We start from the raw sequence: 14,908 nt of genomic DNA, 5'->3' as shown, positions 1-14,908 counted from the left end.
TCAGTAGCTGCTGATCAGACCTGCACAATGTTCAGGAGGAATTTTGGATTGGTCCTACAGAGCTGCTTCAGCTCAGACAGACTCTTACAGCTCTCTTCAGGTCTTTCCACAGTATCTCTACTGGGTTAAGAGCTTTGACTGGACCACTCTAACAGGTGGATTTTCTTTTTTTGAAGTCACTCTGTAGTAGATTTACTTTGATGTTTCGGGTCATTGAACTGCTGCATCACCCAGTTTCTACTGAGCTGCAGCTGGTGGACGGCCACCCTGACATTATCCTGTAAGAGACCTTGATAAACTTCATTTTCCCCTCGATGAGGTCGACCTGTTCAGAGGCAGCCGTGTCCCCAGTCCTGATGCTCCCTCCGCCATACATATCATGTTGGTATGCAGTGCCCTTTTCACACCACACACAGTGCTCCATGTTCTTCCAAAGCAAATCAACCTTAGTTTCAACAATCCACAAAACATTTTCCAAAAAGTGTTGTTGAGTGTCAAGCGAAGAGAAAAGGCTTCCTCCGTGTTGACCTGCCATGGACACCATGCAGCATGCACCATGATCTGCATATGATAGACTCATAAACAGAGATGTTAACCAACTCTAATGGTTCCTTTAAGACTTTAGCTGTTACTCTGAGGTTCTTTGTTGTATTACTGAGCATTTTGTGTTGTGCTTTTGAAGTCATCTTAGCTAGGTGCCCACTCTGTTCTTGTCATACTTTGTCCACCCTACAATGTAAATATTTTAATTGTGTATTCAGTATGGACAAGAACAGTACAGTGATTCGTGTGTTAATAGATTGAGATGAAGATCTGACCACATTTGAGGTCAATTCCAAAGGGTTCACTTACCTTTTCTTGTCAGTGTAAGTTTCTGGAGGCTATAAATAACTCTTCATGGCAGCCTCTGCAGGGCGAGAGCATGGAAACCATTTCAACCAAGTGAAGACACTGGGCCTGTATTGACATGCTATTTTCCTCAACTGTATGCCACAAACAATCACTAATTCTAACCCATCTGTGCATGCTTTTCAAAGCAGTTTGTTAATCAGTGAAAATTGGGGAAAAGTTTATTAAAAGATCATAGAAAATGCAGCAGATTCTGTAACTCCCAACTTTACCAACTGAAAGGGTTATAGTAGATTTAAAAGAAAAAAAAGAAAAGCAGGGTGACTTGAGGATCCCATACTAGTCGAAAGAAAGAGACGAGACACTTTCTAATCAAATGTATGCTTACTGAATCCTTTTCAGGGGCTCAAAATCTAATTTAAATAGGTTTTCGGTTACATCTTCACTCTACAACAACCTCCACCCTGCAGCCCGGGACTTGCGCAGCCTCAGAAGAAGGGTCAAAACCCCATTCATGTTCAAATGAATAAAGCAACCAGGGCCAGCGGTGAAGAGAAACACACAGATTCAATGCTGTCACCAATTACAGAGAAAGGTGGACACATGAGGGAATTGTATAGTAGAAACACGAGGGCTGGAGAGGATTGGAGTGCCACCCTGTGTTTGATGAAAAAAGTACAACTTGGCATGAAGCTACAATGAATTACTGTATCACTAGTGAGACATGTCACTTCAAATGTATGAAAATGAATCATTGCTCTTTTACAGAATGAAGCTTTTCAGGGTTGCATGAAGTCTATTTTGTCCTTGGATGGTCGGCACTTTTGATTCAGGGACATGAGAGGCTAAATCACAACATGAAAAAAGACTGCACTCCTCAGTAGTCCTCATGTTGTTCCTGGCAGAGCCGTTTTTGAAAAACAAATTCCTCAACTTGGTGCGTCTACACACATGCAAATAGGGGCAGCCTGGGAGTTTTCCATCACCTGTTGTGATTTACATTCTTGGTTTGTTTGGGCCCCATCACATCTCGAGCGGTGGTCAGGAAGGTCAGGACAGGTTAAATTACACTGGACAGGACATGCATGTGACGATATATGCATTACAATTCACTGTGTGTGATGACCTGTGTACATCCAGCGGACCCAGAGGAGCAGAGGACACTCTTCCACATGATGCTATTCTCTGCAACTGTGCAGTCGCAAGTCAGAAATACCTTGTTCATCTATTTTAAATCACAAGAATATGTAATTACATACCCTGTAAAGTATGCCACACATTCTGTTTTAAACAGTATCAAAGTAAATACTAAATCAAAGAAGTAAACATCCATTGGTGGAAATAGACTGTGAATGAGTAGAGGAGTGAGGAGAAAATTCAAATCTTTACAGGGCAGCTGTTTTTCACATGAGCAATTTTTCAGGATTTTTATTTTCTTGTAATCGATAAGCAAAATTACCCTCAAGTTTTAGCAAAATAATGGACATCAAAATACATTATCATTATTATCAGTGCTGTCTGTTAGTCCACCATTTTGGTCCAGATGGAAATAGAAACAGATGGATAGCCATGAGATTTCAAAAGCTTTGAATGTTCATGGCCCCTTGAGGATGAATCCTAATGACTTTCTCTCCCGACCTTCTCTCTAGCACCAACAGCAGGTCAAAGTTTTCATTTGGCCCATGAAAGATCTCAACATCTACTGTTTAAACTGGCAAACGAGTTTTGTAAAGATTTCCTTGGTCCCCAGATGAATGTAAATGACTGTGGTGAAGTTGACCATGAATTTTTGATTTTTAAAATGATTAAGCAACTGTCAGATTCAACGGGTAGAGATGTTTATGTGCTCCTTAACTCTCTGTGGTCAACGGATGTTTCTGTTACTATCTTAGCGATAATACAGAGTAGAAATATGGTTTAAATTTTGTTAGAATTTGTTGACGCTCCACTTTCCGGTTCATCTTCTTATGAGATTGTACGTGACTCATAGGCGGAGCTGGAAGGCCTCTAACATTTGGTTAAAGTAGAGAGACAGACAATCTACTATTTTTTGAGATTGGACAATTGGAGAATTTTAAAAACCGGACTTCAGTTTTTCAGCATTTGGGCTGAATGATCTTTTTGCACAGCGCGGGTCACAGAAAGAGGTGAGACAGTTCAGATTAAATTGTGATATATATCATGTTATATGCAAGTTTTTTAAGAAATCATGTAGAAACACTATTAGACCTCAGAGGATTAAGATGAATTGTAATAACTATGGTGATTTCTTAAAATCGTCATCCGTTTTTCTGATATGACCAAACTCACTAAACCAATTGCAATCAATCAGGCTCAGCTATATTTTATCTCTAGTGCTAATTACCAAATGTTAGCGTGATAACATGCAAAGAGAAGAGGTGGTGAACGTGGTAAACATTTCATCTGCGAGCATCGGAAATTCATGTTCATTCAAATAATTTGTGTTAGCATTTAGCCTAAAGCAGCATTGTTGTGCCTAAGTATAGCCTCAAACAGCTGCTAGCATGACTCCAGTCACTTCAGCCCCATTCAGACTGGATTCACATTATGAGTGGTGGGGAATTTTTTAATTTTTTAATTTAAAATTGCTCCTCAGTCCTCATTCTTAACAGCATTTTAACCACAGTGAAATTACAGGATGAAATCTGTAACAGACATTCATCAGGTCAAACCAAAATACCTACTTACTAACTTTTGTGGGGTCCCGTTAATGCTGTCTTCATGGTGCTTCCCAAATGGGCGGTTATGTTGACATTAACATGTTTGTGTCATCTTCATTTTCACAAAAAACATCAATTTCACATAAAGCATGAAACAAGAAGTAGAAGAACAGCTCTACCAACAAAATAACCCCCCCCCCAAAACTCTGAGATCCATTTTAAAATTCAAGGACAAGACTCTTGGATTCAAATTACAGGCGGACCAGCGAGTTCACAGGAAAAAACAGAAGGTAATTGCAGCTGTAAGTATTACTTTGGCGGGAGTGAAAAATGACCCACATGCACACTCTGGATGGGATTAAAATTAAATCATCTCACCTCACCTGGAGAAATAAATCCAGGCCAAATGAAGCTTTAGCCATGTTCACATGAGTGCTGCTTTTTCCAGACTTTTAGTTTTCTGTCAATCCACATTTGCACCAGAGGTTGACTAATTTATGGACACGCAAAATTTCTGTCCAAATCACAGCCTTTCTGTTTCAAGGGTCGGTGAGCACCTGAATCAACTGAAGGTGTAGTAAGACGCATATTAATAAATCAGTGCTTGGTTATGTTTTCGTCACCATGACGAATTAGAAACACCGCAGATATGAAAATAGCAGGAGAACAAGCCTTTTCCTTAATAGTGAATTTGTTTATGCTCATTTGTTTATGGTCAGGATCCCGGAGCTTCCTGACCATTGTTGATTGCCTTAGTTAAACCTTATCCTGAATTTGACACGTAGTACTCTACCACAACAGCCCAGTCTGTTACCATATTCCTCACTATAAAACCTGGACTTTAGTTCTTGTTAAGTGGTGAAATATATAAAGAAATATAGAATTTGATTCTTAGAAATTCATTGGTTTGAGTCATCTTGATTAGATTCACTTATTTATTCTTCATGTTCATCTTCCTCACTCATAATGTCACATCCATGTTGATGATGATCACTGTTCTGGACACTGGTGAGGTCAGCTTTAATCACAGCCGAGCTCTCTGTTCCTTGAAGTGTGACACACATGGAAGGATGCCCTGTCTTTCCCAACAACAACAACACTTTGCATACAGATTTCCATATATTCCATTCATGTTGGATGGGTGGGGGAGTCATTTAGATTTGTTCAGTCACTTGACTCCCTCATTTCCAAACAATCACAACCCCATCTTCAGTCTGGCAGGATCTTATCTCTGTCTCCCTTCGTAGAGGACGAGGAGATGGCGATAAAGTGAGTTACTGCATATTTGATTATTGGGCCTTTACCATTTTCAGCAGGCAGCATCTTACAGCAGCCATGTGGAAAATACCAAGGAGGTTTTCACTCACTGTAAGTCTCACTTTGCATTGTGCCTTTATTTCTGCAGGGGCTTGTAGTGATTGGAGGATGCTCAATGCATTAAATTGAATGTTTACAGGTCGTCTTAAAACATATAACACACTTTAAATGATTAATGAAATGGCCTGCCAGTGTGGTTTACAGGTATGTGCTGTGGAGTTCACAGATAACTGGGCTAGTGATAGATCTTGATGATCTTTTCAAGGGTAGATTGTGTTGCTTTCCCAAGGATCCACTGGAGGATGTTGAGACTTGGAGTGAGTCTGTGGACAAAGTCCTCGGTTGTAAAGGTGAGAGTCTCATCTAATATATATTTGTCTGTGTATACACTTTATACCTACTTACTGTCATCTGCGGTCTCCAGCCGGACAGATGGCTTTCCGGGAGTTCCTGAAGTCCGAGTACAGTGAGGAGAATATACTGTTTTGGCTCGCCTGTGAGGAGTACAAAAAAATCAAGACGGACCCGGAGATGATCTCATCTGCCAACAGGATCTACTCAGAGTTTGTCCAAACAGAAGCACCCAGACAGGTAAATGACTGCAAGCTGTAAAAAAAAAAAGATTTATTTTAGGAATTCAAATTGGAAATATGCACCAAGATGCTCATTGATGGTAATCTGAATTTAATACGCCTATTGTGATTTATTAGCTGCAATAAACTGTGTATTTGTGAATTTTATGGTGGTAAAACTGCAGAAATCTACTTTAAAGACACTCAAGTTATTTCCCCCAAGCATATTAGAGTGAACAAAGATGAAAAGAGTTGCTGTAATACACCCCTGGGCAATATTGTTTGATTCCAGATCAACATAGATTGCGGTACCAGAGAAAATATAACAAAGAACATCTCCCAGCCGACTCTGACTTCGTTTGATACAGCACAGAAGCTCATCTACAGTCTGATGGCCAGGGATTGCTACCCACGGTTCCTAAAATCTGACATCTATCAGGGACTCCTGAGGAGAACCGATTCAAGGTGACTGTTTTAAAACTGACAGCCTCTCAGATGGAGGCTGGCGAAATCTTCTCCCCGACTCTGATCTGCTGTAGCACTCTTTGATTTCAGTGTGGATAACGGGTTTATGCCATACCATCCATATCCTAGGTGTAACAGAAATAGCTTTTCTCAGCCTGCGTGATTCAGTAGACAGTTACAGCTCAAGAGAATTTGTGGCTTGTAATATACTTTATCTCTTTAATTATGTTAAGGTGAAAAAAAAAAATCTTGTTCACATAATTCTTCTGTGATTATCTGTTTTATTTCCACCAACCCATGAAGTTAGAAATTAGAAAGAATTCTCTAATTGTAAAGTATTATCAACACTTTATCTAATTGATTCTGCAAATATAAATCCAAATATGCTCTTATGAACTTCAGCTTTCACAAGCAAATAAATATGTGAGTGTATTGTTAAACTTCTGTCTCAGCTGTGTGTTCTATCCGCTGTTTTCTTCTCCATTGTCATTGTAGATTTTAAGATATCTTACAAACAAAATATATTCAGTTGAATGACATTTGGGTGTGGCCCTTTTGAATGTAATGCAAATCACCTGGGTTGTTGTCGGAGAAGAGTTTACTGTATTGTAATGTGGTCGTTAGTCACATAAACAGCAGATGGCAACAGAGACCTTCAGGTAACATCATTCATAACCAAAAAGATACATGAAAACCGGTTTCACAGTCAAGTCACTTTCTGAGGCAACTTCCTTTCGCCTAATGTGGTGTGTTTCTGCAACATCCCCGCCGCAGATGGAAGAAGACTATACATTAAGCATGACAAAGACGAGGAACTTTATGAATCAAATCTGTCTTGAGTGAAATTTGCTCTAAGTTACACAGACACAGGGTGGCAGGGCGGGAGATACGGGGTTGTGCTTCTGGTGGCAATTCAGTTGGTTTCATTTTGCCAGGCGAATTCATTCATTATGAAAAAGCATCTGAGGGAATTCAAGACACAACTTTGAGTCTGATGAGATGGAAAAAGGCCTCTCTCACTAAGCTCACTTTGCTTTATGTAAATCCTTTCGAAATAAGACTAGTGTAGGTTTTGTCATGCAGAGTTTTAGGTAGTATTAGATAGTTTGAGATAGTATTTTATGAGTTGTTTTTTTTTTTTTTTTCTTTACTCGTTAGGGCGTATTGAATTGTACAAACTAATGATCAATGTAAAAAACATGCAAATACAATAACAAGCAGAATAAAGTAGGGTTTCCATACTTCTTTTAGACAAAATGTTCAGAGTCTCATGGAAAATATTGCTAGGAACATATAGGATTTTAAATTAAAAGAACATTAGGCACAAAATACTTAAAATATTGTTCCATTTAACGTATTTATTGTCTGATGTGTTTTTTTGTGTTTGGAAAGTGGAAGTAGACACAGCGTGGTTCCTGCATGTGACTGCTGCATGTTAGATGAACAGTTTGTTCTGTTTTTGTTGGTGGCATTAAATGTGGGGGTGATTTATTTCAAGCGGTGTTTCTCATGTTTGGCAGAATCTGATCTGTGTTGTGCAGACAGTTCACCGCAACTTCCCTTAGTGTAGACTACCCTGGTTTCACTCGAATCTCTGTGGGAGGATTGTTAAGGTTGTTGGTTACTGCTGATTAAAAAAAAAAAAATGTGTTTGACAATCTGTGTTTAATCAGCACTCATAGGTATGAAAGCATAGGGCTGCAAAGATATTGCTTGCAGCATGTGAAGAAGACATAAAAATGACAGAAACAGAGCGAAGTTATAATTTTCAGAGTGACAACAGTTGATGGAGGAAACTCACAGATGGGTGTTGCAACCGATAAAGAAAATGTCTGAGATAACTGTCACTGCATCAAGCCACCAACAGCTGCGCTCTATCACAAAACGTTTCCTGTCAAGCAGCACATGAGCAAAGACAGTTAAACAACACAGTTCTCGCCTCAGGTTCAAAAGCAAGTCATTCACTTAAACACTTTACTAGGGTATGTTTTGTGTTTATGTAAATGTATAAGCCACTACGTTTGCCAAGGTTGCAAGGTTTTAAGATATCGTATTCACAGTAAACATCATCCCTACATCTACGGTTGTCAAAGCCACATTATAAGTTTTTTGTACTTTCCTGTAAGTGCACCATTATTAAGAAATGAAAGCAAAACAAGGCAATACAAAATTAGTTCGAGACACAAAAGTGGGACAACATCGAGGTCAAGTAGGTGAATCAAATGTATCAAGATGAATTGAAGGTTACACAATGAAAAGAAAATGTGTTGAAACAATGACAAAAATAGCAAACTAACCTGTTGAAATATGTTTTCTGACTAAACAACATTTCAGGCTTAATCTCCAGAGGCTGGTTTTTAGCCAGGGTAGCGGCATGGCTCTAAAGATGGCTCTGTAAAGCACTTTATGACTCAGACCAAGTGTGAGACACATTTACCATTGTCTTAAGCTGAGAGAGTCAGAGTATATTAGTCCACTCGAGATGTATGAAAGCATTTATGAAAGTGTCCAGATGTTTTCCAGAGATTAACACTCCACAGGTTTGCCAACTGTTTTGAGCCTTCCCCCAGGCCTGAGGATATTATTATAAACAACACCAGATTTCAGCTTGACCATGTAACAAATTGGACCAAGTTGACTGAAGATATGGGAGTTCAAGCATTCTCCATCACTTATGAGGATCAGAAACATGCATGATGTTTACTGTGTGGCAACCAGTAATGGACATCACTTCCATTACTGAATGAATAAATCTTTTATTTTTCAAACAACGAGTGAAGGGCGCCAGTTTTGGAATAAAAACCACAAAACAAAACTCTATAGTGGCTTTAATACACTACAGAGGTTAATTTGATATACTGTGTATGTAGGGCCCATACCAAAGGAGATATGACATTGTAAAGCAATTAATAAAAAGGGTCCACAATGATAATAATAAAAAATAAGGCAATGACATTTTTCAAGAATCCAAGTAATGAAGGACGACGGATGCTTTTTGTATCAAGAGAGGTGCCATGATCAGAGCTTTAAGAAGGTTTAAAAACAAATTATCAGAAAAAAAAAAACAGAACTTGATCCGCAGCAGTTTCATCCTAAAACTTGGAAAGTTCAGATCAGTGTAATACTGCTTATGTCACTGGAACTGAAGTAAGACAGGGGAAACAAAACAGAGGAACTACACCTGACACATTTATAGATTTAATAAAAAGTAAATATGAGAAAACTTATGTTTAAGGACTGATTATGTTCCTCTGGATTTTTGAAAAGGCCAGGAGAATTTCCAGACTGCAGGTGAAAGTTTTAGTTTTTTTCAAAACCTCCTGTCAACATATAAACAGGAAATGAATAAGTCATTTTTAGCTTGTCTGTGACAAAGAGCTGGCATTAAGTCCTCGGTGACTATAAGCTAAAATGGAAACAGTGGGGTGGCTTAGTGGTCTGAGACAGCTGCTATGGAACCACAGGTCCCTGGTCTGGTTCTGGTGGGTGACACTTGTTACATGGCACCTCACTTTCTGTTTCCCCCTCTACTTCCTGTCTGCCTCCACTGACTAAGGTCAAATATGTCCTTATATGACAACACTAAGTCAAGAGTGTCTCCCACAGAGTGAGTGGGCTAAGCTAACTGGTTGTTGGCTCTAGATTAGACTAGAAGTACATGACATAAGCGTGATATCAATCTTATCATCTCATCATCTGATTCTCAGCAAGAAAACAAATAAGCATGTTTCCCAAAATAAAAAACATTGATATTTTGCTTTTGGTTAGTTAAAGGTAGAGTAGAATTTCTTTCCCAGTCCAACCATGCAGTCTCCGACACTGGAAAGCCTTTCCAATGTTAATGCGGCTGTTCGCCATTGCCTGATCATAGCGCTTCTTTTTTCATTTTTGTTGTTCTGACCTTCTCTTCTACATTCTGCCATCACGCCCCCACTGATAGAAATTTCATCCATGCGTTTGCCTTCCCCTCCGGTCTCTGCACCGGTGTCTCATCTGCAATCTCCCCCAGTCAAGCAGCAACAGAAAGGTAGAATCATTTAATTGGCACTATCTGTTAGCATGTGCCAGATATAGCACCTCTCGCTCCCTTTGCCGCCTTTTGTGCATCTCCCCTCTTCTCTGTTTCTTTTCCTTGTCTTGTGCACAAGCACTGACCCCCCCACCCCTTGTTGCTGATATACTGGGATGGCTGAAACAACTCCAGCTTCTAGTTCACTAATCTTGAAACATTGGTTTCTAGCATTGGTTCTAAAGGCAGACTAGAACAGAGACCAAAGCATTTGCTTATCTGCTGTTGAATTTTCCACTGCCCTATTTGCATCTCGAGACTTTAAGCCAAACAAGTAATGATGCAGGTTTGAGCACAGTACAGACATACAGCTGTAGCTTCAGTGCGTGTATGTTTGCGTCATCCCTAACTTCCTCTTTTTCTGTGGTTAGTGCAGAATGATGTTGTGACGCTACTCACCAAACTCATTTCAGACTTCTGCTTTACATATATAAGTTAGCGCTGAGCGGGTTCCTCACACACACTGACAGTTGGCCTTAACACAACTCTCTGAGAGCGGCTCAGCACACAGTCTCACATGTACAAAGCACTGTTGCCATGCCAAGTCTAGTCGCATCACCACCAAGGGAGCTGCAGCACCTCAACATGGACACTGAGAATAAGAAGAGGGGGAAATACAGGTAAATATTTTATTTGAACCAATGCATGATACGTCCTACAGTATTTCATGTTGTTGCTGATCAATCTTTTACTTTAACATGTCAGTAAAATAAATGTTTGTTTGGTTAACCAGAGGAGGAAACCTGAAGTCTCGGCTGCAGTGTAGATCGTCTCAAGCTGCCAACACTGAGGGGTAAGTGAAGACAACCTCGGCACTGGAAACTAAACATCCAAACTGTTGATATACTTGTTTCATGTATAAGTGACAGAACACCCTAATTTTGCAGGCTTTGTTTTGAAGAGATGTCGCAGTGGTCACACTCACTAGAGGGACTTCTATCATCCAAATGTAAGTTAATGAATACAGTCTCAAAGTCAAGTTTCATAGTTGTTATCCGTTGGTTATCCGTTTCTCAACACTGGCTAACTGCTGCTCATTTGTCCTACCTGTTAAGATGGCATGCAGATATTCCAGGCCTTCTTGAAGTCAGAGTTCAGTGATGAAAACATTGAGTTTTGGTTGGTGTGTGAGGACTATAAGAAGATCAAGTCCTCCTTCAGGATGTCATCCAGGGCCAAAAAGATCTACAAACGCTACATTCAAGTTGAGGCCCCGAGAGAGGTAAACAAGGAGGTTTTTATAACGCAGACAGATTCACAGCTGTTACTGTTACAATACTGCTAATAGTTAAGTATTCATCGGTCCTCATCGTGTGTCCTTTTGCTTCCAGATCAACATTGATCACAAGACCAGGGATGTGATCAGGCGAAACATTAAAGCGCCCACCACTGTGTGTTTCGACGAAGCCCAGAGGATTGTCTTCGGGCTGATGGAGAGGGACTCTTATCCACGTTTCCTCAGGTCCGACAAGTACCGGGCTCTAATGGACACCACATCAGAATCAGTGAAGATGTAAAGAAAATAGACACTGTGGACATTGTATTTGTAGAAGCTGAACTGTGAAGCTGAGCCCAATGCTGGACTACCTGAGAGCAGCTGTGGTTTGTGTTTGCTTGTATTGGGACAACCGCTGGTGATTCTAACTAAAAGCATCCAAAACATGTTGGCTAATGTTCAACACATTCATGCCTTCCTTTTCAGTTGGAGAAGTCATGTTTTGGGGTTGTACCTGTTGTGGTCCTCTAAAGTAAAGGACTTCCCAGAGATGAAGCGATTATGTAATGAAAATGCTGGGGACTTTCTGTGAGAGACGCCAGGAAGTGTATGTGGTGCACACAACACCTTCCACCCATGATTCATGTGCATGAGCTGGTATCTACATTTGCACATCATCTTATTTTAAGTTAACTGAGATCTCACTAAAGCAATAGATAAGTAGATTGCATCTAGATTGTTTTTTTGTTTGTTTATCACAGTCTGACATCAGTGCTGTCACACTGAGATGTTACAACTATCATAATGTGTTATAAGCTATATGTTGAAAATATATTCCACAGTGTGTCAAAACATTGTGAATATGAATATTAAGATGGATTTGTACATATTTAATAAAAAAAACATTACATTTGAATTGTGTAACACAAATCATTTTAAATGAAGAGTGCCGCATGACTAAAGTCAGGATCAGAGAGACAGACAAACCAGGTCTAGTTTCCACGAACCTTTAGATTAACATCACTTAACTTTCCACGAAGCAACTAAGTCACCATCACATTCATTCATTTTTTTTCATTCATTCATCAACTTACTCACAGTTACAATATTTACTGTCTGGTAGTTTTTATGAGTTTAGAAATGTGTACAGACGTGTACCAGGATAACTTAGTCATGTCGATCTGAATCTTTACTGAAAGTAACAGTTGGATATCTTAGTCATTTTCTCAATGAGAGTGAGATGAGAAGATTGACAGCACTCCTTAGTCTGTACTGTAAATATGAAGCTACAACCTGCAGTCGCTTAGCTTAGCTTAGCTTAGCTTAGCTTAGCTTAGCTTAGTTTAGCTTATCTTAGCTTAGCGTTGCAAAAAGAGCAGAAACTGGGACAACCAGCTAGCCTGGCTCCACCTACAGGCTCCTCTAAAGTTCACTATTTAACACTTTATGTCACTTTTTTTTTTTCTTTTAAAAAAAATCTGTACAAGCACAGAATATTCTTGGCTAGCTGTTTTCCCTCTTTCCAATCTTGATGCTAAGCTAGGCTAACCAGCTGCTGGCATAGAAACATGAGACTGTTACAAAAGTGAATCTTCTCATCTAACTCTTGCTTCTGTTCGAAACTATTGTGTGTACTTTATGTTTTGTTTGGATCACCTACTTTCGGCTCCTCACTGAAACTAGCGTATGATGTTTACACAGAGTGAAGCACTCAAACTCAAAAATGTTTTTATGGCTGTGGAATTCAGCCAAACCAAGACTTTTAAAATGTCTTGTACATCATTTTATGTCAGCCTGGCATATCTGGTAACTTTGGTTACCACTAGAATATAAAATGATATATAAAAATCTCTCAGCCTGCACTGCAGTTGTTTGTAATTAGGATCAGTTTTCAACTTGTAGGACTATAGAGCTAATGACAATGTGGTGATTTGTGTGTATTTTACAGACACTCTTTGAAATAGTTAAGTATGGGCAACATGAATAACACAGGCTGTCACATAGTGCTCCCACCTACGCTGCTGTTCTTACATCAGCCTTTCATGTGTCATTGGCCTTTCATGCTTATGAATGTATTTCGAGGTCTTACTGTCATTCTACAATTCATTCAGCCTTTATTGTACCGTTCAGTCTTTCATTTAATAGCAACTAGATCTCACCCTCATAAATTGTTCTTAATAGAAGAACAAAACTGAAACTCCATCTGTCACAAAAAACAAAAAAGGAAGTTTATGTGTGGGAAACAATCAGGTATCACTCTGCTAAAGGTTACAGAAATTAGGAAGAAGCATTAAGGCCCAACTGCTCTACCACATCCTCTTTTAATTTCACTTGTGCATCCATGTGTTTGCACAAGCACACACACACACAGAGGCAGGCGCGCATACACAACTAATAATGCTTCTGAATTACCTTTTGTGCTTTCAGATGGTAATAGACAACAAATTGTCAGTGTAAAGGCACCAAAGTAATTTCATATTTTTGCCAAAAGAGCTTTCAGTGGGATGAGAACGTCCTTCTTATTTCTCACACAGGTCATCAGCAGATATTTTTCCTCAGATGCAGCTGAAATGTAAAACTGACACAGAAGGACCACTGCCTGACTAGTCATCATTTCCCTATTTACACTGTTCTGTTTATTAGTAACGAGATTATCCTTTTATAGATTAGTCATATGACCATGAAAAGCTATAAAAACCAAAAAAAATGAGGTCACACAGTAGACAGGATGTTAGAGTTGTCATGCAATGTGTGACATATCTACAATTCTCTGACATAAACCCTTGAGGGTATCCACTATACACTACATATATTACTCAACCATTGAGACGAAAATTCAGTTTTGAAAGCCATAGGTTCAGCTGCCGCGGGTGTCATGAGACAGAAGTCATCCTTGTGGAACCACATGGGCTGTATACAGGAGGTCACTGGATTACTGTGTGATGTTGTTTGACCAGTTCAACAAAGGAGGCTTTGTTCCAGGTCTGTTTCAGAGCCAGGTGAAAAATGTTCCAGTGAGGAAATTTTCCACCAGATAAAAATCAGTTTCAGTCAAACATGAAGTTAAAGAAAATTCCATCAGTGGTATGAAAGATCAGATCACAATACATTTTAAAAAAAGAATTTGTCTTGACCATTTTAAGACATCAGGACTTTTTTTTATCACAACATTCATCTGGAGGAACAAACAAAAGGTCAACTGATGTCACAGAGTTTCATATAGCACAGCAGCACACACTGAGAAAAACTGAGTCAACAGCCATGCAAGCACTGGTGAACTGTACTTAGACATATTGGTGGTTCAAGCTAAATGCTAATATCAGCATCATGCTAATATGCTCACAATAACAAAGCTAACAGGTTAATGTATAATGTTTACCATGTTCACCATCATGTTAACCTGCTAACATCTGTGAGTTAGCACTTAACACAAAGTACAGCTGAAGGGTTAAGGGATTACCAAGGCTGTTAGAATTCTTCCTGAGGGGGATACAAATTAAATGACAACCCATACAATAGTTTTTGAGACATTTCACTAAAAAACACAAATCTGAAACTTGTGGTGGCACCAGAGGAAAAGTCAGGGGATCACCAATGTCATTAGCATTCATCCTCTGGGAACCATGAATGAATTTCATAGTTATCCACCCAGCAGCTGGATGTCTGGACCATAATGGTGAACCGATCAACATTGACCTCACTAGAGCCGTGCTGTCAACGGTTTAAAAAAAAAGAAAAA

The 14,908-nt window shown here is 39.4% G+C and overlaps 2 protein-coding genes across 2 annotated transcripts; both read left to right on the top strand.

Moving 5' to 3' along the window:
- The first annotated feature begins 3,680 nt into the window (after positions 1 to 3,680).
- Positions 3,681 to 7,381, top strand: LOC111670528 (regulator of G protein signaling 21-like). Its single transcript, XM_023427269.2, has 4 exons — positions 3,681 to 4,898; positions 5,113 to 5,197; positions 5,272 to 5,438; positions 5,712 to 7,381. Exons 1-4 carry the CDS (start codon positions 4,866 to 4,868, stop codon positions 5,886 to 5,888), a joined length of 462 nt encoding a protein of 153 aa, XP_023283037.1. The 5' UTR covers positions 3,681 to 4,865; the 3' UTR covers positions 5,889 to 7,381.
- A 3,021-nt stretch (positions 7,382 to 10,402) lies between these two features.
- rgs13a (regulator of G protein signaling 13a) lies at positions 10,403 to 12,085 on the top strand. The gene is made up of 5 exons (XM_023427273.2): positions 10,403 to 10,573; positions 10,687 to 10,746; positions 10,841 to 10,902; positions 11,009 to 11,175; positions 11,285 to 12,085. The coding sequence occupies exons 1-5, from the start codon at positions 10,491 to 10,493 to the stop codon at positions 11,468 to 11,470; spliced, it is 558 nt and encodes a 185-aa protein (XP_023283041.1). The 5' UTR covers positions 10,403 to 10,490; the 3' UTR covers positions 11,471 to 12,085.
- Positions 12,086 to 14,908: the final 2,823 nt, after the last annotated feature.

This window comes from Seriola lalandi, unplaced genomic scaffold (assembly GCF_002814215.2).
Source record: "Seriola lalandi dorsalis isolate HSWRI2012SDOR001 ecotype SW California unplaced genomic scaffold, Sedor1 jcf7180002054857, whole genome shotgun sequence".
NCBI lineage: Eukaryota > Metazoa > Chordata > Actinopteri > Carangiformes > Carangidae > Seriola > Seriola lalandi.
Note: the sequence above shows the minus strand (reverse complement) of the source record. Positions and strands in the feature narration are given on the sequence as shown.